The sequence below is a fragment of the Mus caroli genome, unplaced genomic scaffold (genome assembly GCF_978045245.1).
Source record: "Mus caroli unplaced genomic scaffold, Mus_caroli_1 scaffold_6, whole genome shotgun sequence".
Classification (NCBI taxonomy): Eukaryota; Metazoa; Chordata; class Mammalia; order Rodentia; family Muridae; genus Mus; species Mus caroli.
In genome coordinates this window covers 57,073,379-57,099,174 of record NW_028227261.1, presented here as the reverse complement: position 1 = coordinate 57,099,174, position 25,796 = coordinate 57,073,379, and the positions used below count along the sequence as shown (strand labels likewise).

At 43.3% G+C, this 25,796-nt stretch overlaps 1 protein-coding gene across 5 annotated transcripts in view; it reads left to right on the top strand.

Annotated features, from left to right (window-relative positions):
* Positions 1-25,796, top strand: part of Patj (PATJ crumbs cell polarity complex component) — a 323,645-nt gene that overhangs the window by 238,457 nt on the left and 59,392 nt on the right. For all 5 annotated transcript variants that reach the window (XM_029475856.2, XM_021159452.3, XM_029475855.1 and 2 more), the window contains exons 32-34: positions 9,613-9,684; positions 12,620-12,737; positions 14,770-14,924. In XM_029475856.2, coding sequence (XP_029331716.1) covers positions 9,613-9,684; positions 12,620-12,737; positions 14,770-14,924 — 345 coding nt within the window. The remainder of the gene's footprint in view (positions 1-9,612; positions 9,685-12,619; positions 12,738-14,769; positions 14,925-25,796) is intronic.

The window sequence follows — 25,796 nt, the reverse complement described above, 5'->3', positions numbered from 1 at the left end:
TTTTAGCTCCTTGGGTCCTTTCTCTAGCTCCTTCATTGGGGACCGTGTGCTCAGTCCAATGGATGGCTGTGAGCATCAACTTCTGTATTTGTCAGGCACTGGTAGAGCCTCTCAGGAGACAGCTATATCAAGCTCCTGTCAGCAAGCACCTGTTGGCATCCACAATAGTGTCTGGGTTTGGTGATTATATATGGGATGGATCCCCAGGTGGGGCAGTCTCTGGATGATCATTCCTTCAGTTTCTGCTCCATACTTTGTCTCTGTAACTCCTCCCATGGGTACTTTGTTCCCCCTTCTAAGAAGGATTGAAGTAGAACTAAAACCATCCAGTGGAAAAAGACAGCATTTTCAACAAATGGTGCTGACTCAACTGGCCTGTTAGCACATAGAAGAATGCAAATTGATCCATTCTTATCTCATTGTACAAAGTTCAAGTCCAAGTGGATCAAGAACCTCCACATAAAACCAGATACACTGAAACTAATAAAAAAGAAAATGGGGAAGAGTCTCAAGCACATGGGCACAGGGGAAAATTCCTGAACAGAACACAAATAGCTTATGCTCTGAGATCAAGAATTGACAAATGGGACCTCATAAAATTGCAAAGCTTCTTCTGTAAGGCAAAGGACACTGTCAATAGGACAAAATGGCAACCAACAGATTGGGAAAAGATTTTTACCAATCCTACATCTGATAGAGGGCTAATATCCAATATATACAAAGAACTTAAGAAGTTATACTCCAGAGAACCAAATAACCCTATTTAAAAATGAGGTACAGAGCTAAACAAATAATTCTCAACTGAGGAATATGGAGTGGCTTGAGAAGCACGTAAAGAAATGTTCAACATCCTTAGTCATCAGGGAAATGCAAATCAAAACAACCCTGAGATTCCACCTCACACCAGTCAGAATGGCAAGATCAAAAACTCTGGTGACAGCAGATGCTGGCAAGGTTGTGGAGAAAGAGGAACACTCCTCCATTGCTGGTGGGATTGCAAGCTGGTACAACCACTCTGGAAATCAGTTTGGCGATTCCTCAGAAAATTGGACATAGTACTACCAGAGGATCCAGCAATACCTCTCCTGGGCATATACCCAGAAGATGTCCCAACCGGTAAGAAGGACACATGCTCCACTATGTTCATAGCAGCCTTACTTATAATAAGCAGAAGCTGGAAAGAACCCAGATGTCCCTCAACAGAGGAATGGATACAGAAGATGTGTACATTTACACAATGGAGTACTACTCAGCTACTAAAAACAATGAATTTATGAAATTCGTAGTCAAATGGATGGATCTGGAGGATATCATTCTGAGTGAGGTAACCCAATCACATGATATGCACTCACTGATATGTGGATATTAGCCCAGAAGCTCAGAATTCCCAAGATACAATTCACAAACCACATATCAATATGATTATACTCACCCTCAACTCCACCCATAGCTTCTCCCAGATTCATTGCTACCTCCCTACTGACAACCTAATCTCATTTTGTCTTCTCTCTTCTCCCTCCTGATTTACTTCCCCATTGACTCCCAGTTTTGCCCTCCATATTTTTCTGGTATGTGGCCATCCACTTGATCCCAGTTGACCTACCAAGGCCCACACCCATAAGGAAAGCTGACAGTCCCTCCTCCAGCAGTCAGCCCTGTCCATGGCTCCAGAACTAGGCATGGGGACTCATCTGTGCAGGAGCTTTTACCCAGAAATTCTAGTTCCCAGTTCTATTTGCAGATGGATGAGCAGGACAGACTGCCCCTTCAGTGTATGTTCCCGGTTTGTCTGCCCCCTGGCAGTCTCATGGTTCTCTTAGCCCTTTGCCTGCCTCGTCTATCCCTATCACCAGAAGTGCCCACGCCTGCTGTCAGGATCCAATACCTTCTATATCAGAGTCACTGATGTTGATGTCTAAGAGGTCTCCTGACCCACAAGGCTTCTGAGAGATGGTATTGAGCCCGGAAGGGCACAAGCCTGTCTTCAGGAGAGCTCCTAACTTGTGAGGTGGTACACTGTGATAGGCACTGACAGACTGCAGACTCCAGTGAAGCACTTTCCTGCCCACAGGCCCACGGTTACTAGGAAACAGGAAAAATGACCACCAGAGAGTTCTTCATTTTATAGCTCTCCCCCCGCCCCATAAAAACACATAGTGGCTACCCTCACACTGATAATCGTTCCTGGCATACAAGGCTTCAGATCCACTTGTGGTGGGGCAAGTGTACATGCCGGGGTTGGGAATCAGACATCCACATCAAGTCTCTTCCTCAGGCACGATCTTCTCGAAGCTCCCCAGCCAGCCCCTGGGATCCACCTATTCCTGCCTCCCCAGCACTGGGAGTGCAGCTTACACACCACTGTGCCCAGTTTGTTAGCAGGTTCTTGGGTGTCAAACACCAAACACACAACACTTTAAGTACTGAATTATGTCCCCAACGTTCCACCTAGTATCCCTTTAGTCTCCCTTGCTCTCCTCCTCTCTAGAAAATCAGCTACATCCATCCCCAAATGTTGTTTAGAAAATTTAATAGCCTGTTGAAAAAAACTGCTGTCCAAGAAAAGCCTACTTTGTTTCGTGTGGTGTCCCTGTGTTAGAGAGCCTGCCATGGTAAGATAAACACAGACAAGGTGAGAACAGGGCTGCTTGTGTTCTTAAGTGGGAGGTTTAGACTTCTAAAAAGGAAGGGTTGGGAACTGAAGGAAGACACTGACATCCTGAGAAGATGCCATGCCTACTGTGGAATTCTGTCCTGTAGTGCATTGTGTAGTTTCTTGTTTCTGATGTCAGTTACTCAGGTGAGAGTACTAAACGAGGGCAAGTGTCAGCATTGCCAGCTAGCACCCCTGTTGTACCAGTAAAGCAGTAAACAGAAATGGTATGGCATTCTATATAGAAATAGCACCATGATATTTATGAATTTTCCCCCTTTCCACATGAGCCAGAATAGAAATGTGAAAAGTCAGGAGAGCCTTACTTTTTAATCAAGTTCTTCGCTTGGTTAAGATTGTTCCCTGATGTTAGCACTGGCGCCCAATTGTAAAACATGGTCTCAGTTTTTCTAGTGACTGTAGCTTTGTTAGAACCTAGTTTTCTTTCTGGCTGGTATTCCCAACAAGTGTGACTGTGTAAGTCTCCATTCCTGTTTCAGATCTACCATAGAAATGCCATCTACAGCAAGGGCTGGGGACTCTCTGCGAGGAACAGGAAACTGACTGTTTCCTGTGACAGTGTGCAAATTGCCAATGTAAAGTTCAAGTGCATTCAAATATGTGGCATTTTTCACAGACCATTGTTCTTTATATCTCCACCTCATAGAGCACTTGAGATTTGCTCAGATGATAAATTCCCTTTGCAAGTCATAAAATCGACACTGAACGTCTAATCAAATCCACTTCATAGACTGTTTTTTCATGTGTCCCCTTTCCTCCTGTATGGAAACAGCAGATAATGGGGAATCATGAGGAAGGCGACCTGTTGAGTACAAAGATGGAGGGGGCGTACATTTTAACACAGTTCACAATCTCTGCTCACCTCCACTAAACATCACCCACCTCACTTCTCCTGCCCAGTGACTGGTTCACTGAGGAGACTTAACTTCAATTTGGGACTAACTGGAAGGAACCACTTTTTCATGAGCATTTTTTTCTAAATGGAGGAATGAATACTACAACTATTATTCCTAATAGTTATCAAAGATGGAGGAGCAGGGCACAGGGGCCTTCAGAGTCCTAGGCTTCTTGGGAAGCAGCATGTCTCACCCCTGGCCTGTGAGGGAGAGTTTAGCTCCCTGGAGATGCCTCGGTTGCTGCTTTAATATTTAGACTGAAGAAGCTCAGACCTGGGTAGGCTGTGGTGTCTTTCAAAGGAAACTCTAAAGCCACAGAATCTTTCAGACATAAAGCATTTCTACTGAAGACCTATGTGACCTGGGCATTACTAACCACAGTGCCCGTGGCCCAGGCTGTCCGGGAGCTGTCAGATCTGCTGAGATTAGTGGCGGCTCGCATTTGCTGTATTCACTCTAAGAAACACCATTCTAATCCACACTTTGTGGGCGAGGGATAACATCTTTAGATTGGTCCTAATATTAACCCATAGGCATGTAAGAAAACCCTTTAGGCTTTTTTTTTAATCCATCAACTCTATTATTAATAGATTAATAATAGATCAACTGTATTATTAACCTATTTTATAGTTAATCAAACTGAGGCATAGATATAATTATCACAGATAAGATTTGGAAACTACCTTAAAGTAGTAATTGTTAGGGATGGGGATATAGAACAGTGAGGAAAGTGTTTGCTGTGCAAGCATGGGGACCTGAGTTCAAATCCCATGGGAAGTAGAGAAGGAGAAGTCTCCAAAGATTCCATGCCAGGTAGCCTGGGGTATGCAGTGGCAAACAGACCCTATCTCAAACAAACCTGAGATTGACCTCTGACCTTTACATGCATGTTGTGGCATGCACAGACCACACTCACATTCATGAACACGCATTATCACACTCACACACACACATCTCACATACCCACATACAGACTCAAAGAGACAGGAGGAGGGAAGGATCCTTGTGTACCAGTACTCCCAGCTACTTAGGGGACTGAGAGTTTGACCTTTACAACATCCAGACTCCACATCCAGAAATAATTGGCATTATAAATATTAAAAGGACAGTTGCGGTGTGTGGCGCACATTTACTTCCATGGCCTCCAGTCCTTTGGTGACACCTCAAGGGCAGACTTCAGGCTGAGCATCTTGTGGTCTTATGTTGTGGTGTCCATTATTGTCACCCTGGGAGTGGTCGCTTCTCTCAAGTTCAGCTGAACCCAGAGAGGAGAATATAGGTTTCTACAGAAATTATGACTCCTTGAAAGACTCTGAAGTAATGGTAAAAGCTGATTCAAACTAACTTTGCAATGTAAAGAATTCCTCTGGGTTGATCTCTACAGATGCTTGTCACTGAGCTGTGTGTTCCTGAACTACGAAGCATAAATATGCAGGCTAAAGGTTACTTTCTCTCAAGGAATAAACAACAAATTTTTTAAAGAAAAGTTCAGGTGCTGTTGGAGTTTTTAGTAACTTGCTTAACCAAAAGTAATTGTGCCACGTGCAGTCACTGGAAGGATAGAATCATCACTGAACTCAGAAACAATCTAAACCAGTGGATAAAGGTATCTCTTCGCCTAACCCTCCCTCAGCTGGACCAACCTCCTCAGCCTGGTGTGTGAATCACTCCTGGGGCTAAGCCTCTGCCAGAGCAGAGCTGACCACTCTTCCCTTGAGTCATTAGAATCTGAAGATTTCTATTCTTGTTTGGTCCCATTGTCTATCTTAGGCTGTTAATGTGTCCAGAGAGAAGGGGTACTTTAATTACCCAGTGTTAGAACAGGAGCTATGCTTTGAATAAGAATCGTATCCATAGGCTCATATTGTTTAAGTCTTTGGTACCTATTTGGTGGAACTATTTGGGAAGGATTAGAAGGTATGGCTTTGATGGAGGAGGTGGGTCTTGAGCAGTCAGGTTTTTTTTGTTTTTTGGTTTTTTTTTATTGGGTATTTGTTTCATTTACATTTCCAATGCTATCCCAAAAGTCCCCCACACCCTCCCCCACCCATTCCCCCACCCACCCACTCCCACTTCTTGGCCCTGGTGTTCCCCTGTACTGAGGCATATAAAGTTTGCAAGTCCAATGGGCCTCTCTTTCCACTGATGGCCGACTAGGCCATCTTCTGCAGAAGATATATGCAGCTAGAGTCAAGAGCTCCGGGGATGGGGGTGGGGGACTGGTTAGTTCATATTGTTGTTCCACCTATAGGATTGCAGATCCCTTTAGCTCCTTGGAGCAGTCAGTTTTGTATTGCAAATGCCCATACCATTTTAGTTTTGTTCTCCTTCTCCCATTCTCTCTCCATCTCTCCTGCCCTCCCCCACTCCTACCTGTGAATCAAATTTTGGCTCTCAGCTACTGCTATAGCACCATGCCTTCCTGAGTGCTGCATGCTTCGTGCCATGATGGTCGTGACACTGTAAGCAAGCCCCCAATGAGCTCTTTGTTCTTTAAGTTGCCTTGGTGATGGGGCCTCTTCCCAGCAGTGGAAAGGTAACCAAGACAAGGAGTCAGTCTGCTTTGAGGATTTCAGGCCAGACTTACCTCTCACCATAACTGTCATCCAAAAGAATCCGATATGCCTTTAAGAACTACCCCTCAGAAGTGCCATATGCTGACTCGTGCATTATTAGGAGCTCCCACACTGTGCTGAGGCTTTCAGTGCCAACCAAATGTGCTGTGCCCATTTGTTTCATGAGCCAAGATGCAAAGTCAGCATCCTAAAATGCCCCAGAGCTCAGATGTAAATGCACTAAGGGCTCCGTTGGTGCAGTAGCAGGAATGTGAGCAAGTGCTAAGCCTGTGTGTAAAGCAGAGGGAAGCGACCGATGTCACTGCAGGGCCATGAAGTGCTTCTGTCTTGTTTTGAATCTCAGGTTAGAAATAAACAAGTGCAATTTGTTCTGACTTGGTAACAAATCTAAATACGGAGCCACCTGCAAACCTGTCTGAGGTTGGGAAGCAAGAGTGCGTTCTCTTTCTCACGAGGTTTGTGCCTTGGCTGAGAATGAGCTGTGTCTGGTTGGGCTCTGGCATGGCAATACTTTATCTTCTCTGTGCCTCCGGTATTCAGACTCCGAAAACAGATGACTGGGTTTGGGGTTTCTGTTTTGTTTTTAGTTCATTTTAGATAGTGTCTCCTGTAGCACAGGCTGGCCCGGCTCACTATATAGCTGAGGATGACCTTGAACTCACCTTCCTCCCCCTCCTGGGCACTGTTAATGTGTGCACCCTCACACCCAGCTTAAAACAGACCATAACAGCATCTAACACAAAAGTCCATTGTGCGCATCAACATATGTGTAGCGTGACTGGTTCACAACTGACATGTAGTAGTAGTCAGTAGCCTTTAGCTGTCATGGTCAGCACTGTCATGCAGCAGCAGCCCCTGTCCCTTCCACTGGAAGTATAAGGTAATCAGTATGAGAAGTAAGGTCTGTGCAGAGTCAGACGTCACACCGTCTGCTTCTGTCATTTCATCCTGTTACACTTTAGACATTGAGAGGAAAGTGAAGGAACAAGTGGTTTCCAGACACCAGCCCCCAGATCCACGAGGTCTCATTCCCTGTAATTAATTGTTCCTATAATCATCCCGCCAGTGTGTAGGGAAAGGTGGTAAGTACTGGGCTCCTCTGCTGTCAAATGACATAAACAAATGAACATGATTAAAAAGGTAGCTCAAGAGTCTCTGCCACCCAGCCTGTGACCTGAGCTTGACCTCTGGACTTAACTCAAGAGAAAGAACCAACTTCTTCTACAAGTTGTCCTCTGACCTTCATGTACCAACTCACACACGCACACACACTTACACACATGCACATATACACTCACACATACACACATTTTCACACACAGTACATAAGTGTAAAAACAATTTAAGAAAAGGGATAAAACAAGTTAGTATTTGCTCTGAGCAGTATCTAAATTAGAGGTTTTGATCCATTGCTAGTGTTAGAAATAAGTCCAGACCTCAAAGAAAGAGACCAGCTATTGACCACAGAGTCTACACAAAGCAGACTTTACACTTGATCAAGAAGGTAGCTCAAATACCGAATGAACACAGAGAACCAGCAAATGCGTTGTTTTTATTCTAGCTGGGAGGGAGCTGGGTGTTTTTCCCATTGCATGGCCTGACTTAGTTGGCTGGTCTGAAAATCGTGAGCACATGGGAAATGGAAGGGAGAGGAAAGGGCTGCAGGCCATCAAATTCCAAGAAGGGAACAGCAGGTTTGAGTAAAGGAAGGTTTTACTTTGTGGGGAATATTTGCATACAAGTCACACAAGGTGGGAGAGAGAAAAAGATTTTCATCCTTGTTCTAAACACAAGTGATATACTCTTTGATAGAAAAGATTCATATTGAATATTTCTGACCCTGAGGAACCTCCCTGTTGTCCCCTCACTGGCTGAATGAGGATTGTTAAAGCAGGTTTGCAGCGGCAACATGACTGAGATGCAGTTGCTCTTGGTGAAAACCAGAAGGGGTAGCCGTGGTTCCTGGTTCTACTGTAGCCTGGCTTTACTCTGCAATATCCCCATTATTGACCTTTCCACGCCCTTTCTCTGACCTGTGAAGCCACACAGTGGAGTCAGGCCACAGATGCAAGTTCATTGTGTATCCTTTGCTGGCCTGCATGAAATTCAACTCGTGCTTTTAAAATCAAATTCTTAATTTTTGATGCAGGTAGCACTCATTTAGATATTTTATTCTACGAAATATTAAAACAACAACAACAACAAAAATTTTAAGAGAGAGAGCACTTGCCAAAAATAACAAAAACAAACAAACAAACAACAAAAAACAGGGACAAGGCAGAGTTGGGGAAGGCTTGAGGCTTGAGAGTGTGGAAAAGACACCACCCAGTGCCCAGGGAGGAGTTATGGCATGGAGTGACAGATTCATCGTATAGCACATAGTCTGTTTTATAGCAAAGTGTAAGGAGTCGGGTGAAATGGATTCTAGGAACTTTTCCCACAAGAGTGGCAGAGATCTAAAGGAGTGAAATACTTGTGGCCCTAAAATTAAGGGACTGAGGGTAGTCCTGTTGTTCAGAGGACCATGGCACCAGAATCCAAATCCATGCTGGAATACAGCCCAGCCCAGTCTGAGTGCTGAAGAAGTTTGAGGGGCGGGGTGTGCTGGCCAGGATGACTCTGTGACTGGTAGGGATGCTGGGAGAACCTTTCAACCCACATCAGCTTTGATATGCTAACAGGCATCTCAGCTAGCTGTTTGTCCTAGGTTTGAGACCTAGCACCCTCCCCACACGCACCCCATTTATATATTATGTGGGGAATTAAGGCTGGAAGACTCAAATACAGACTCACATTTGCTTGAGTCAAGGAGCTAGGATTGCAAACTTCTAACACTCCGTTTTATAAGCCACTCTGTTCTTGTTTCCTGCCCACACCACCCCGGAGCACCAGAGCAAACATATCCTCTCTCATTCAAATCATCATCTCTCTGTCGCTTCGTGGTCCATGATTTGTCCAAGCCAAGTTGCAGGAACTCATGCCTAACCTAAACCATCAAATGATGTTTCAGCCTTAAATCCATCTACACAGAGAGGAGACAGACATGCACACTGTGGCCAGCATTTCAGTTGACAATGTCACCTCTGTCTGTGTGTCGACCTCCCATGTCTAGATCACTTGCTTCTCTCCTGGAGTTGAGGACTAGCTTACCTTTATTTCTCACAGTAACTCTGCCAGGTGTGCTTTGAGCCTCTAGATGAGTATCTTAAAGGGAAAGGGTACTGGAAAAGCAGGAATTGAACCCCAGAAGTTTATTTAATATTCAGCACAAATACAAGACATCAAGGAATATCTGACAGGAGTAGCCTGAGCTCACTTGTGCAAGTTTATCCAGGTTGGGGATGAAGAATGTGTTTGTGTTATTTGAGGTCATTTTTGAGATAGATGCAAAGCCCAGGTCCCTGCAAGAGGCTGAAGGTACAGTTGAGACCTGTGTTGCTAGCTGTCTGTGTCTTTTACATTTCAGGAAGACCTGTCCCAGGTGGTTGATGACAACATGGTGGCAGAGCAGCAGAAGGCATCGGAGTCACCTGACAGTGTGCGTTGTGTTTGGGGTTTGCTCTGTGGGGTAGTGTGCCATAGGAACTGTCTGTGCCATATGAACTGTCTCCACAAGCAAATTAGATGGTTGTGATGGCAAGTCCTTCCTTACTGGCAGAGGTTAAGGGTATCTTAAGACCTGGTATCAATGCACAGCTGTGTCACGGAGCACACTTGGGCACACAGAAGTGTCCTCTTACCACCAGTCTGTTCTGGCAGCCAGAATGGGTGTTTCAAAGGCACCCACGAGCCAACAAGATGGCTCAGCAGGTAAAGGTGCCTGATGACCTGATTTCAGTCTCTGAGATCCACATGATGTAATGAGAAAATGGACCCCCAAAAGTGGTTCTCTTAGCTCCACCTGGGCACACTGGGCATGCACACACAAATATTTTCCCAAGACATCCTTTGGCAGTTAAATTGTAAGACCACCATATCTTACACAATGCCATGAATAAAATTTTCAAATGGAAGAATTGGTAATTTGATAAAGATACAAATACACTAACTTTAGTGTTCCTTACATTTTGAGTTTCACTTTTCTTAAAAAGCTAGAGGTCTGATGACATCAATCAATGAAATAGCCAGGCCCTAAATCTTTGTTTGATTGGGGAAGGTGAGCTTTATGTAGCCCAGGTTTGCCTCAAACCCATATAGCCCAGGCTGACCATGATCTCCTGCCTTCTCCTCTCAAGTACTGGGTTGTCTGGCTTCTGCTGTGCACCCAGTAAGCAATCAACTTCTATCTGTCAAACGTTTGTAGCTATTAACGTTTTCCTTCTTTTTAAATCCTGGTTTTTATTTCTATATAAGTAGTTTATACTTTATGTTTAATTGTGTTTTTACCTATGTGTGCTTGCGTCTGTACAGGAGCATGCGTACATGTCCTAATTGGGGTTACTCTTGCTGTGATGCAGCACCATAACTAAAAGCTGGTTGGGGAGGAAAGGGTTGATCTTGCTTGCACTTCCATATCATTGCCAAAGGCAAGCAGGGCAGGAAAATTATATGCAGAACATGTAAATAAGGCCAAATGTGTAGGCCTGGGCATGCAATTTGACACTAGCATACTTACATAGCATGCCTGAGACCCTGTGTGGTGTCACATGCCTTTAATCCCAGTACCCTGGAGGTAGAAGCAGGCCAGTCTCTAAGTTTGAGGCCAGTTTGGCCTACTGAGCAAATTGCAGGACAGCCGGGGCCACACGGGGGGAGGGGGAGGGGAGATCCAAAAACCTCTCTCAGAAAACCAAGGGGAAAAAAGGGAGGAGGAAGGGAAGGGAGGGAAGGAGGAATGAAGGAAGAAAGGAAGGGAAGGGAAGGGGAGAGGAGGGGAGGGGAGTGAAAGGAAGGGAGGGAGGGGAAGGGAAGGGAAGGGAACAGAAGGTAGGGGGAGGGAGGAAAGAATAGAAATAACTAAAGTCCAGAGAGATGATTTTAGTGGTTTAGTGGCCAGAACTCCAGCAAACCAAATCAGCTGGCTACTGATGGAAATGGAGTGTTTTGACCCTAAAATTTCTGATCCAAAGCTCAAGGGTCATTTATAATCTGTTTTGTGGGAGGGAGCAGGCATTGTTGGTATTAATTTCTCTTTCATGTTTACAACCACCTCACAAGGTACAGCTGTCCCACCTAGCAATGTGCAGATGAGGAGGCCAAGTGCTGTCTGCAGTCTCAAAGCTCATTAGTGCCTGAGAACTTCCCAATCCATGTGTTTCTTTAAGTGTATTCTTTGATGTTGTGAGGACTGACCCTGTCCACAGAGAGACACTGATTAGTATGACTGTCTGTGACCATGGATCTGTTTAGATCCCTGAGTTTAAGTAATCTTGAGCCTCTGTGCTACCCTCCCCGCCCCCCAGATTTTAGTAATAACCCCTCCACACACACTTTATTCTTATTAGTAGACATGTAACAGGAAAAGGCTTTTTAAGTACAGGTCCAGTCAGTATTAAAGATGAAGATAGAGAGGCACTGAGGTTGTTTAACAGGTGACAGCATTGTGCTGCAAGCTTGATGACCTGAGTTCTGTTCCCAGAACCACATAAACAGGCCAGATGCAGAGCCCAGTGCTTACACAGCAAGATGGGCGAAAGGAGACTTGCTAGAAGCTGGCAGGCCAGCTGGCCTGAAGTACACAGCATAAAACAATAGACACCCTGCCTCATTCGGACAGAAGCTGAGAACTGATCCAAAAGTTCTCCACTGATCTCCTGATGTGATAATAAGTAAAAGTCAAATATTTTCATGTATATAGGTAAAAGCCTAGAGAACCAAATGAACACCCCAGAGCCACAGCCCAGCAGCTGTCCCATAAGTACTCTGACTGTAGCATTCTCTAACAGCTGACTTCGGCTACCTTCCTTCCTCAAAGTAGCTGTGTAATAATAATATTGTCTGCTGAGGGCTATTCTTGTGGTTGAGGTATCTTTACAGGTAATAGTATTTTCAAAACTAGAAAGCATAACACAAAGACAGAGTGGTTAGAATTGTCTAAGTTCTTGCAATGACTGGTATCTTGTACCGAAGAACAGAACCTGGAGTAGGTATTTCTAGAGTTCAGGGACAGCCTGACATTTACTGGAATCCAGCCTACAAATCAGGTCACCACCTCTGCTTTTTACGTGACAGTTGAGAAGGCATGGAGTCCTTCCTTTCTCTTAGTTAACACTAATATTTACTGGGGACTTTTCCAACAAAAGTACAAAACTACAAGTTAATATTCCACTCATATCCTGCTTCCCTGACTAAGCCTCCATCAAAGTACCTTAGAAGCCAAGTTGAATAGGAAGCAGAACAAAAATCAACCTAGCTGTCCCTTGCCTCCTCTCTGAGCATCCTGTTCTCTCAAAACACAACAATAATGCAACAGTTTTACAATGCTTTTATGACTTCTCTCTTTGACATTCATATGATTTTCTCTCCTTTTGTAGGCTGCCTGCCAGATAAAACAGCAGACATATTCAACACAAGTCTCCTCCAGCTCACAAGATATCCCATCATCACCAACTCCATTGTGTCAGTCAGCACATGCAGATGTCACAGGCTCTGGTATGACTTCATTGAACCAAAACTGCCTCGTGAACCTTTGGAGAAGGAAAATGTCATGATGTTTTGAGAAAAGAATAAGATTGGGATGCAGGACAGCTAGCTGCCTGGACCTCCTCTGCTTCCTTACCAGTGAGATGGGGATGCAGGACAGCTAGCTGCCTGGACCTCCTCTGCTTCCTTACCAGTGAGATGGGGATGCAGGACAGCCAGCTACCTGGTCCTCCTCTGCTTCCTTACCAGTGAGATGGGGATGCAGGACAGCTAGCTGCCTGGACCTCCTCTGCTTCCTTACCTTTGAGCTTGAACGCCCCACTACTGAATACACACACAAACAGAAAAGGCTCTCCATGTAAGCATTTGATGAAACGAAGGCCTACAGATTGCCTACCAATCTCTCCCAAAGATTAAAGTTAAGTCATAAATAATGATTCCAAAATCATAATGAAGCCAGTTTTCAACACTATATATATATTTGATATAAGCCATTTGAGTATTTGTGATTCAGTAAGGAGTTGGTGTTCAGAGCCAGGCATGGTGGCACCTATAATCCAAGCACTTAAGAAATGGAGGTAGGAGGTTCAGGAGTTTAAGGTCATCCTTAGCTACACAGTGAATTCAAGGCCAGCCTGGGCCTTCAGGAGTCTAGTCTCAAAAGGATATAGGCGAAGGAAGGAAGGATGGAATTCATTTTGTAGCTTAAATTATGATGATGAATGAGTATTGAAAATATCAGTAACTCTTTTAACAAAATTTTTTATGGCCTCAGGAAGTAATATTTATTATAATATAAATATGTGCATATATTTGTGTGTATATGTGTTTACCTTTGTATATGAGGGTGGAATAACCTTTACCAAGGTACTTGGGAACAGAAATCTTTAAGATTTTGGAACGGGTTCATATACATTATGATATAGATTAGATATAGAATTCAAATCTGAATACGGAATCCATTATGTTTTATATACACATTCATTGTACAGCCTGAAGGCTGTTTATGTCTGTATTTGAACTTTTTCCTATCACATGAAGTTAATATGTATAATTTTCTATTTATGATATTATGTCAATGATCAAAAAAATTCCAGATCTCTGGATTAGAGAAGCTAAGCCTGTGATATTAGGGATAAATTTTAAATAATTTTTTAATTGTGTATTTTACTAATTCCCTTATACATCTTAATTGTTGCGTTATAGTCTTATTTAGAAGTATTTAAGTACATTTTTATTTCGTTTGTTTTGGTTTTTACAGTATAAGACATTAAACCTAAGACCTTGTCTTAGTTAGGGTTCCATTGCTGTGAAGAGACACCATGACCAAGGCAACTTTTATAAAGGAAAACATTTAATTGGGGTTGGCTTACAGCTTCTGAGGTTCAGTCCATCATCATCATGACAGGAAGCATAGCAACGTGTAGGCAGACATGATGCTGGAGGAGGTGAGAGTTCTACATCTTGGTTCTCAGGCATTAAAAGGAGACTGTCTTCCACAGGCAGCCAGGAGGAGGCTCTGGATCATACTGGCCAGACTTGAGCATATATATGAGACCTCAAAACCCCAGCTCCACTGTGACACACTTCCTCTAACAAGGTCACACCTCCTGAAAGTGCCGCTTCCTATGGGCCAAACATATTCAGACCACCACAGACCCCATGGGACAAACCTAAATTCAGAGCCTCGTGTGGAGATGGCCTCTCTACCCAGTGCACGATCTGCTTTTGTGCTTCTAAGTAGTCATCGTGTCTAATTTTTCCATGCTGATTTTCATGGTATATTTTGAGTTTTTTTTTAAATTGAATATACCTAAAATTGATACGGTGACAGATTCAAGGAATTAATGGTTTCATCTCAGAAAGTGTCATTGCAGTGTCATGGTTTATCCAGTGGGAAAGGAGAGCCATGGTCCAGCTTTTCCCTTCATAGAGCCTCATGTGAAGGGAGAGAGGTGACAGCCACACAACCCCATCTTCCAGGCAGTAAAAGATGAGCGCATCTCCTGCTTGCTAATCATTTTGTTTTGTCACTTTCCAGGTAACTTCCAGGCTACTCTCCCAGTGGACCCTGCTCCACTCTCGGTGGACCCTGCAACATGTCCCATCGTCCCTGGCCAGGAAATGATCATAGAAATATCCAAGGGGCGCTCCGGGCTTGGGCTCAGCATTGTTGGAGGAAAAGACACACCTTTGGTAAGTATGTAGAAGTGAATTACTGTCACAGGCTCATTATGACCCAGGATACTTGAAGCCTGTCAAAACAAAATATAAAAACTTGTTCCCTAAAACATAAGGAAACTCGGGAGCTGCAGGTACTACAGTAACCTAGGACCCCGCTCCTGGTCTGTAGACCTTGCCTCTCTACCTGGAGAGCATGCTGGCTGGCTGATGACTCTCAGTGAACTCTCCAGCCCAGAAGTGAATATGCTTTGAGCCTAATGTTATTGACTAAAGGATTCTAATACCTTATGCCTGATCACAACACAGTGATTGAGGACATTAGCTTTTCCTCTGCTCCTACAGTCAGAAATTACTGCATGTAGCATCCTACGTAAGTGTAATGTTACTTGGATAGAACTGGGGATGCTGAAGTTGCCCAGGCCCACATCTAGTTGAGCTGCCAGCCCCTTACATGGGCCTTCGCTTCCCTAAGACTCTAAGCTCCTTAATTATCTAGCCTGGGCTACTGTGTTTGTCTGCCCTTTGTCATTATGAGAGGAGAGAGCTTTCCGTATGGACTTCCTTTTGGATGATGACCCATTTAGCAGGTCCAGTTATTCGAGGGTCTCGAGTTCTTCTCCTAAGAACTGAATGGGGGGATAGAGAGAGACGAGAACCTTGTGCAAATAACGACACACGGAAGCAGTCTGAGTAGCATCAAGGTTCCAATGTATTAGCCAGGCCCAAGGTTTAAATGCACAAGCAAAAGGGGAAGTGCCTTTCAGCAGGAAGGATGGGGCAGTAGAATTGCACAAGCTAAAGGGGAAGTACAGGTACTTATCAGTGGGAGGGGTGGGGCAATAGAATTGCACATTCTTTAGGCAGTTACACGGGGAAGCAGGAATGACTTGGCGGTATCAGGGTACATCTTGAGGTCAGGACATCCGGCACTGACTTAGGGCTGGAACAATCTGTGGTTGTTCTCAGAGTGGTGCGTCGGTGGCCCGCTTTTGACCCCCTTTTCTTCTCTTGGGGGAGAGGCCCAATTCAGAGATCAGGACAATTGTGTTGTCTTAATGGCTCCCAACAGGATGATATGTATGACTAAGCTGTATCACTGAACAGTGTAATGGTCAAATACCATAGAAATCTTGACTCATTGGGTTGTAGTAAAACTGAAAGTTTTTATAAACACAGGAAATGGTTTCTTCTTGCCATACTAAGGCCATTGGAGTAGTACTAAGAAACTATTCCCTAACATTGGTACTAGCTCCCTCTTAAAAGCCTGTTTTCCCCATTTTCCCAAAAAGATGTCTTAAATACTGTAAGATTTAAATTTGTATTAATAAAGCTATTTAAGCAAAACAGGGAAATTAAATTTTAGAGCAGTTCTATATAGAATGCTTTCATGATAAAAAAAAAAATTAACCCCCTGGAGGCTGGAGAGATGGCTCAGTGGTTAAGAGCATGGGCTGCTATCCCAGAGGTTATTCAGGTTCAATTCCGAGTATCAACATGGTGGCTTAAAGCTGTCTATAATTCCAATTCCATGAGGTCCAATACCTGGGCACTGTGCACACATGGTGCACATACATACATACATACATACATACATACATACATAAGATAAAATATTTAGCCATCTGATTTCTTTGTTGCAAATAAGTCTCTTTTTATGACTTAACCTAAGACAGATCTAGACTTCCTGGAAGACTCAAAGGAATGCAGTCAGCTGAAAGTCACGACTACATACATACATACATACATACATATAAGATAAAATATTTAGCCATCTGATTTCTTGGTTGCAAATAAGTCTCTTTTTATGACTTAGCCTAAGACAGATCTAGACTTCCTGGAAGACTCAAAGAAATGCAGTCAGCTGAAAGTCACGACTCTTCAGCATGCTTTCTCACTTCTGTTGGCATAAATACAGTTCCCCTCGGTGTGGGACCGCCCCGGGATTCCTGACCCCAGTGTGTGCTGCCCTCTACCACTGGCCTGTGCTCTGGTCTCTGTCTGAGGGTGCTCACCCAGCCTCCTCTTCCAGCAGTCAGGGCCTTATTGATTATCTTGCTCTGCTTCTCTGGCCATCCCCAAGAAAGGCGAAGATAAAAGTTCTTAAAGATCATTATGAGGTTCCTAATATATGGTTCTGCCATTCGAGACTATAAATCCCAGTGTCTTTGAAAGATAAGCACCACTTAAAATGAGAGATGGGACACAGCTTTTATTTCCTAACCTCACGTACCTCATTGACAGCCTTAAGTTAGAGTTACAGAAAAAATAAAGGTGTGTAATTTTTGTGCAGCCAAAAAGTGGGTCGATGTGAAAAGTGCTTAAACACATTGTTCCTGTGAAGATCTTTCCCCCTTTTTAATGCCCCCCCAAATTTTCAAATGAAGCATGAAAACTAACACATGGGTCCCATTATCCAGCCAGCAGGAAGTTTGCAAACAAAGATGGGAGTTTGTAAAAAGGAGTTGCAGGAAATGATAAGCCAGGTATGAGCAGAACCTCTCCTGGTTAGACTCACTTCAGCCTTGGTGCAGGGAAGGGCACTGTCTTCCACCCCTCCCTTACACACCCCTCGCACACACCTCCCCTTCTCACCTCTCCCCTACACACCCCTCCCACACACAGCCCTCCCAATGAGAATCTGTGTCCTTTTTGTTATGTAGCCAACGGATCATGGCCATCTGTAGAGTTAGTCTCTTGACACCTCATCAGTCCTCTCTGCCAGGACAGATGGCTTCTGAAATCACAGAGGGAGATCGCATGTCCTGTCTGTGTGCTTGCAGCCAGTCACCTGCACCAGCCTTTGAAAGCCCCGAGCTAATGACAAGGGTGAGCTCCTCAGAAGGTTTACAAGCACACCTGGCCCTGTCCTAGGAGACAGCCTTCTGCCCCTGTTGTTCTCATCTGTGATGCCACTGCCAGGCTGGCCTCTGGAGAGCACAGGCTGCTGTGATAACTTACATCTGTTTGCTCAGTTCCTCTTGCTTTGGCCTAGCTTGTGAAGCTGAGTGACGTTACCCTGCTCTGGAAGAGAGGTTTGCTAGCTAGTTCTGCTATATTTTAATGTTTGTAGTTTACAGTGGGAGAGAACCCAATGAAAAATCAAAATACTTCAGATCTCTAAAGGGTAGAAAGGAAGGAAGACTGGAGAAAGCGTTTTCTGAATTTATTATAGACTAATTGTTACATGATATAAGGAAGACAGATAAGGCAGATCATGCTGCGAAGGTGAGGTATTCGCTCATGTTTAATTTCCTGTCACTCAGAGGCATACAATTTCATCTTTTTTCCTGTCTTCCCTTGCTCTTACTGACCTTGCTGAAGTATTCCTTTCCCCGGTAAACTATGACACAGCTTCTGGAAGTCATGCAATCTGCAAGTACAAGACCTCAGCCCCTGCCAGTCCCCCCCCCCCAGCCCTGTTAACCCTTCTTAAAATGTCTGACTCTTCATTGGGAGTTTTACACCCACATTCTTGAAGAAGCAAAATATAGCACTTGAGACCATTGGTCCTGTGCTGGTTTGTGCCTCTGCAGCCTCCTAGACCACTAACTTGAAGGATCTGTTTAGCTCCTGACACAGATCTTCATGTAATAACCACGCCTTCTAGGAAGAGCATTGTCTGCCCATGAGAATACCTCAGTTGAAACGCCTTTTATTTTTAAGTTGTATTTGTAACTAGCTCATAGATTAATGTCAGTCCCTAAGACTTTGTCTTGCATTCCTAACTATGGTTAATTTGCTTCCTACCCTCTCACCCTCCCCACCCCTCTGCCATCCCTGTCCCATTTCCTCTTGAACTTGTAACTCTTCACTGAGGCCTCATCTCCCCTCCTCCCTCATGAACCTTTTCTGGCGTCCTGACTTCTGTAGGTAGACACAAGTTAAACACACAACTCTCACGTTTGAAGCTAGGCCTTCATGTGAGGAGATCATGAACTGTTTTCTTTTGGGGCCTGGGTTGTCTCATTTTGTATAACATTTCCTGGTTCCTGCCATTTTCCCACTTTAAAAAATATATATATTCTTGATTTTGAAAGACCTTAGACTGTCAGTATTATATAGTTTCTGAGTTTTAATTTTTCTTTTTTTTTCCCCACTGCCTGATTTAATATCTATTTATATGTCAGGGGTTGAACCCAAGGATTCACATACCTAAGCACATATGTCACCACTAGGCTACAACATGCACAGATAGTGTAATTTATTATTAGACATAAATGCTACAAAATGATACCAATTTAATCCATCTTATTACACAGTTGTGTAAGGTCTGCATTATACTTTACTAATGTATAATTACTAAGGTAGATGCATACTATACATCAAGATAGAGGGCCCTGGGCTTTAGCACATTATGTAGCAAAGTTTACCTACTAAGAAATTAAAAGGGAGGGCTGGAGAGATGGCTCAGTGGTTAAGAGCACAAACAGCTCTTCCAGAGGTTTTGAGTTCAAATCCCAGCAACCACATGGTGGCTCACCACCATCTGTAACAAGATCTGATGCCCTCTTCTGCAGTGTCTGAAGACAGCTACAGTGTACTTACATTGAATGAATGAATGAATGAATGAATGAATGAATGAATTTTTTAAAAAAAGAAGTTAAAATGGAGAAGATCTTTTGCCACAGCCATATCTATCCTGAAGGACCCTCATTGAATCCCATTATATTATATTCACTCACTTATGACTGCTTCTGACAGTTTGGAAGTAGGACTGTCGTAATTTCAACTCCTGGATTTTTTAGAGCAGGCAGGAAGAAAGCTCCTTTGCATTGGTTATCTGCTGTTCCCCTTCGTGTGAACCTTGCATAGTCTCACAAGGAGCTTGGCACGCTTTGGCACGTAATCCCCAAGGCCCAGCTCCTTTCTGTCATTATTGCTTAAGTCATATGTTTTTATACAAAACATCTTTTTACCTCCATTTTGTTTTAAAATCAAGCAGAGTTTACAAAGCCTCTATGAATTGCACTAGAAGAATGTTAACAAATAGCCCTCTGGACTTGGTCATTCAGGCTGTAAGAGTGTGACAGCAAGCAATAATATTGTGCAGGCTGAGTACAATTTCAGTAAGTAAGGAACAAATGGAACTGTGGGGACTTATAAAATGTAGAGCACATACAGATGCATGCAATAACAATTAGTGAGAGAAAGAAGCCATGGATTTAAAGGAGAGTGGAAAGCGGTATATAGGAAATTTTGGAGGGGAGAAATCTCAAAGAAATATAATGATCAACTGTGAATATCCCATTTCCTTCATTAAATCTGTATTTCAGTATAAACAATATATTCATGTTCATGAGTAGCAACTTTTTGTTAAATCAGGCTTGGCATGAGAACTCAATTTTAGGTACATATGAGCCTCTCATTAAAGTCTTAAGTATTTGTAAACTCTCGCAGCAGCTCTTGTGTTTACCTCTTATGGCTGTGGCTTTCATTTCGTATATTAATTACTTGGTAAGTATGTGTGTGTGTGTGTGTGTGTGTGTGTGAGAGAGAGAGAGAGATTACAACTGACAGTGTAAAAAATTGTATCAGTTGCATTCAAACTATTCAGTCAACCAACGGCACTGGCAAGTAGTGATGTTATCAATTTGACAAATACTAAATTTCTTTTAGTCTTATTCTGTTGGTTTATAGAAAAGCAATACATTTAATATACACTTGACTTAGAGACATCCAAATTGTTTAGCATTTTAAAAGTATAACATCTGTTGACTTTATATATGCCTTCAGTCAATAACGCTCTCCTGGGGAACTGAAATCAAGTCCCTTCTCACTCTTGAATCTCATGAACCAGTGAACTAGTGCCAGCCACCCTGACTCAATCAGGAGCTAAGTCTTCGGTGTGACGCTGGGAGAGGAAGCTCACAGCTCATCCTGAGCCTTTTCTGGACTGCACCTTTGTTTGCGGTCTTCTTCCTTTCTTGTTTAGAAGCTGGGCCTCACTACAGTGCGCAGTCTTTCCTTGAACCCATTCTACAGTGCAGGCAGAGCTACTGCCTCAGCCTCCCAGGTAGCTGGGATTGCAGGCCCACATCACCAGCCCCAGTATAAGCAATTGATTATTAGTGCTAAAGATAGAGTGCACAGCTACTGGAGAAAGAAGAACCGGACATTTCCTTGTATCATAATCTTTCTTGAGAGAAGGCAATGAAGGAGGCAGATCAAGGCAGGGGGTGTTGTTATGATCAAAATACATTATGTGCATGTATGAAATACTCAAAGAACTAATAAAAAGTTATGCTTTCACCAGGAAAAAGAGCAACAATGTATACATTGAAATTTCCATGGGAAGAGAAACAGTAGAAATGTTGGCTGTTCTCGGTCTTGCATTTATACTGTACTGACAAACCTTCCTCCCTTTATTTGCTATATATGCTCCTAAAATTAGATGTCTGTGTCTGCAGGCCTCTTACCATCCAGTTACTATCTACTGTATGGTAAATAGTTAGTGTGACTAAGTGGGGAGAAAGCGGGAGTTTTAAGTCTGGGATGACTTTAGATGACATGTGGTTCAGTTAAGAGCTTCACTGACATTGTTAAATGTCATGAACATAGAAAATCCAGTGGGCTACGTGCAGAACGTCAGAAACCCTAACTCCTCAAGCTCCCAGGCCTCATTCCTCCACCGTGCTGCACTTTATTTATTTCCAGATCAAGTCTACCTGAAAAGCTTTCTTCCTAAAGCATCGGGTTAAGAGGCTGAGAACATAGCTCAGTTTTAGAACACTGCGTTAGCATGCGCACATAAGGCCCTGGATTCAGACAGACCAACACACACATAGAGAGACAGACAATGGCGCGAGAGGGGGGGAAAGGAGAGAGGAAGAGAGGGAGGGAGGGAGAGGCAGACTGAGACTCACAGAATCTGGGTTTTAAGAAGAATCCTAAGAACCTGTTCTTTGTATTTAAACAGATATGGTTTAAGCTTGCAGTTTTGCTTAAAATGAGATAAACTCCATCTGCTTAACTCAGCGTTTTATATTTGGTTAAGTTCAGTCCTGTGTTTGCAGGGAAGATTTGAATGTAGTTTGGGCTCTTACTGTCCTCGCCACATCAGCCGCACTTGTGGGCTTGGCCTTTCAGCTGAGAGCATAGTGCTTGGCACTGCATAGAAGACATTGTCTGCTGTGACTTCTGAACAGTGACCGCCAAGAACTCTAGTTAGTGATCTTTGAAAGCGGCATGGCTCACAGGAGTCTGAGCCATGGTTTCTTTCAAAAGAAAGAAATGCCCATTTAATACAGAATATATTTAATATTGATTTTGGTCCTCGTGGGTCTTTCTCATTAGGAACAGTTTTCCCCTGAAGGCCAGATAACAAGATCTGACACCTTTTTTTTTGGAATACTGATAAGTGTTTTCCATCTTAAATGTGAAATTTAATGTAGAACTTTTCTGTGGTTAAAACATCCCTTAGGAGTTCTCATAGGGAGTGTGGCTGGAGGCTTTTACGAGTGTAGCAAAGACTGGCTTCCCTTCTAGGGTGATCCAAGCCATGGAAAGCATGCCTGCAAGCAGGAAACAAAGCCATGTAGACACAGACTTGCATAATTATCTACCATAGAGTTCCCAGCCAAGGTTTTGTCCTGAAATGCTTATTAAATTAATCTACTGAATATCTACAAGTGTTAAATATAAAACTTTCATTCCCACAGTGTAGAGCTTTTTAAACCCCTTCAGCCCACAAAGACATTACTTAATTTTTCTAACACATGGCTTCCTTAAGTGTTATGAGCCTATTGTGACAACGGTACAGTTGCCTTTTGCTGAGTGATTGGTGTGTTTATGAGGTACTTTATCTACTTGTTGGCAGCTTGAACAGTAAAGAAAATTTGATTGATGGGCTGTAGTGTGCAGTGACTTTGCCTCTGTCTCTGGCGCTATTATTACGTGTTATCAAATTCTTTTCCAGCAATTCAGACTTTAATCCCCTTGGAGGAATTTGGGGATTTGTGGGGCTCGGTGATAATTAAGTCTCTCTCGTGCTTGGTTTCTTTAAATGGTTCTCTGAGCTAAAGTAAATTCTCTTGGAATTCATATGGTTTTCACGCCCATTTTCTGTTGAATATTTTGGTTTTGTATTGTTAATGCCTTGCCATCAGAAGGATTGGTTGAAATAGAATTAAGACATATTAACCTTACCCACCGCTCCACTCAAACTCATCTTGAACTCCTTTTTCTATTGCCGATGTTTTCACAATAAACATTGAAGAGAACGCTCATTAAGTGCTTACTCCAGGTCAGTACTGAGCCACAAAGATGAATGGGAAGCAGACCCAGTTCTGAAGAGAAACAGCAGGGCTGGGAGGATGGATACATGGACAGACAACTGTAATGTGCTAAAAGGTGCAGAGGATGTAGTGGTGACCGACAGGAAGGATGAGTCATGGAGAATGTGGGCTCTTGATTCTAGGAGAGAATGCCATGAAATGAAGGAGTTACTAGGCAAAAGAAAGCGAGGGCATCCGATGCTTGAAGCCCTCCGTCCTTTCCAAACACATGTAAGGAGGATATCTATATGTATCTCAACATCACCCTATCAGTGGTATATAGCGTGCTGTTGCTTATGTTATCCTGCCCTGTAGAAAGAAAACAGCATTCAGAAAGAGCTCTGGAGAGGTAAAGGCAGAAGAAAAGAAACAAGGCAATAAACAGAGTTAAAGGTGGAGCTTGGGATGGGAGGACAAGGCTGTGGTTCACTCTGGTGCAGTGTGGGCCTCACCTTGCAACACCTCTTGCTACTGAGATCCATAGATCTCCAACGCCTCATTGGGCCCAAGACTTCCTTCCACAAGTCTTCTTTCTCATCACAATCTGTAAAATGATCCACTAATGCCCTCAAGGCTTTTGCTGTGGAACTGAGTCAAGAGTATTTCTCCAGAACTGATCATATGAAAAATCCTGGCCCTTGTAGATGAGTACTGTAAACTGTTCAAACATGTGTTAGTCACATGGTGGGAGCCTAGACTTTCATCTCTCCTGTCAGAAGCTGCAAAGACTTGTTCCAGCTGAAGCCTGCAAGCCTACACTTGCTCTTCTTCAAGCAGGCCTAAAGGTACCTGCTTGCTTAGCTTTCAGGAAGACTGCATGGCTCAGCTGGCACGTGTGCAGCATCTTTGGTGCATAGGCCTTCACTAACTAGCAACAAGAGAGCTTTCTGTTCTTTGTGCTAACATTTGGCAGTCAGCCATAGGTGTAGATAATACTGTTAGGTTCCAGAAGAGCTAATGGCTTTCCCCCAATCCCATGGCTAGTAGTACCAGTATCCATCTTTGAACAGAGAAGGCCTACTCCAGAGACCTGCTTCCTAATCATGTCTTCTAAGACATTTCTTTAGGGGGCTGGAGAGATGGCTCAGCTGTTTAGAGCACTAACTGTTCTTCCAGAGGTCCTGAGTTCAATTCCCAGCAACCACATGGTGGCTCACAACCATCTGTAATGGGATCTGATGACCTCTTCTAGTGTGTCTGAAGAGAGCTACAGGGTACTCATAAATGAAAAATAAATAAATCTTTTAAAAAAAAGACATATCTTTAGACTAAGTGAGCAGATACCCACAAGGACATGACTAATAGGATACTTTGAGAATAGATAAATACCAGAAACTGTTGCTATTGAGATCACATGTGCTCTCTCAGATATAGATTCTAGAGTTTTAAATGCAAACACATACACACAGCATATATGTTAGTAGAAGATGGACTGTATGGAGGAAGGAAAGAGTCTAAAGGGAAGGAGAATAGGGAGTAAGAGTGGGGAGAAGCCAAACAGGATGTGTTTTCACGTGGAGCCAGAGGACAGTAAAGCAGAAGAGACTATGCAGAGGAAGAGGGACACAGTAAGAGGGAACAGGGTCAAGGAAGCAAGTGGGAAGATCTGGGCAAGCTGCTCAACTAGGATGTATGGAGCTCTTGTAACGAAACACTGTTTGGGGCTGGAGAGATGGCTCAGCCATTAAAGGCTAGGCTCACATTGAAAATCTAAGAAACACTGTTTTGTATGGTAGCCTAGAAGAATCAAAGAAGTTGTCAGTGCTGGTAAGTAGCATCTTACCAACGCACATGGGTAGAACAGTGCTCTCTACCTGCACAGACTGGAAGTAGAGGCAGGCATCCACAGGGCAGAACATCCAAGTCTAGGAGAACAGCCAGTGAGACAAGAAGCCACCGTGGTTTCATTTAAAATAATACAAATCACCTCCTCATGAATGGCCCATTATTTTTTTATCTAAACATATTTCTAAAGGCAAAAAGAAGTAGACATTTTATTTGCAACTACAAATAAAAAACAAAATCCACCTATTTTTCGGTGGATCAATGTACATTTCTACTTTAGCACTTGATCTCCACTTCTGAGCCCGACACCTCCAGTTCACACATCTGTCAGAGAGCGCTTCATAGTGCACTTTCAAGCATTAGAATGCACAGCAAGAAAGGTAGCCATTTCTATCGTCAGGTTAGCTGTCTGTTGTTTCCTTCTGTTTTTACTGAGTCAGAGAAATCACAGCAGTGGTTAAGCAAAGGCAAAGAAATAAACTGGGAGTTTGCACAAAAGGATTTCCATATCATAAGCATCATTAGCAGAGAGTCCAGCACTTCTCTGAAACTCCTAACAATGTCAGGCCTTTATAGCTGGTGTTTCTTGGACACAGGAAACCTGCAAAGAGATTTAGATTCAAAAGTACTCTTTTTAATTCCCTTATTTTTTTCTCATCCTGCCCCTCCCATTAACCCTTTTGTCCCCTAGACAGTTTCACTGCCACATGCATGATTTTATGTGACTGTATAAAATCCAAGTGCCGCAAAAGAGAAAGTATGTAATATATGCTTTAGACTGCCCTGATCTGCTCAGTCTGATTGTCTCTAATCACACTAATCTTCT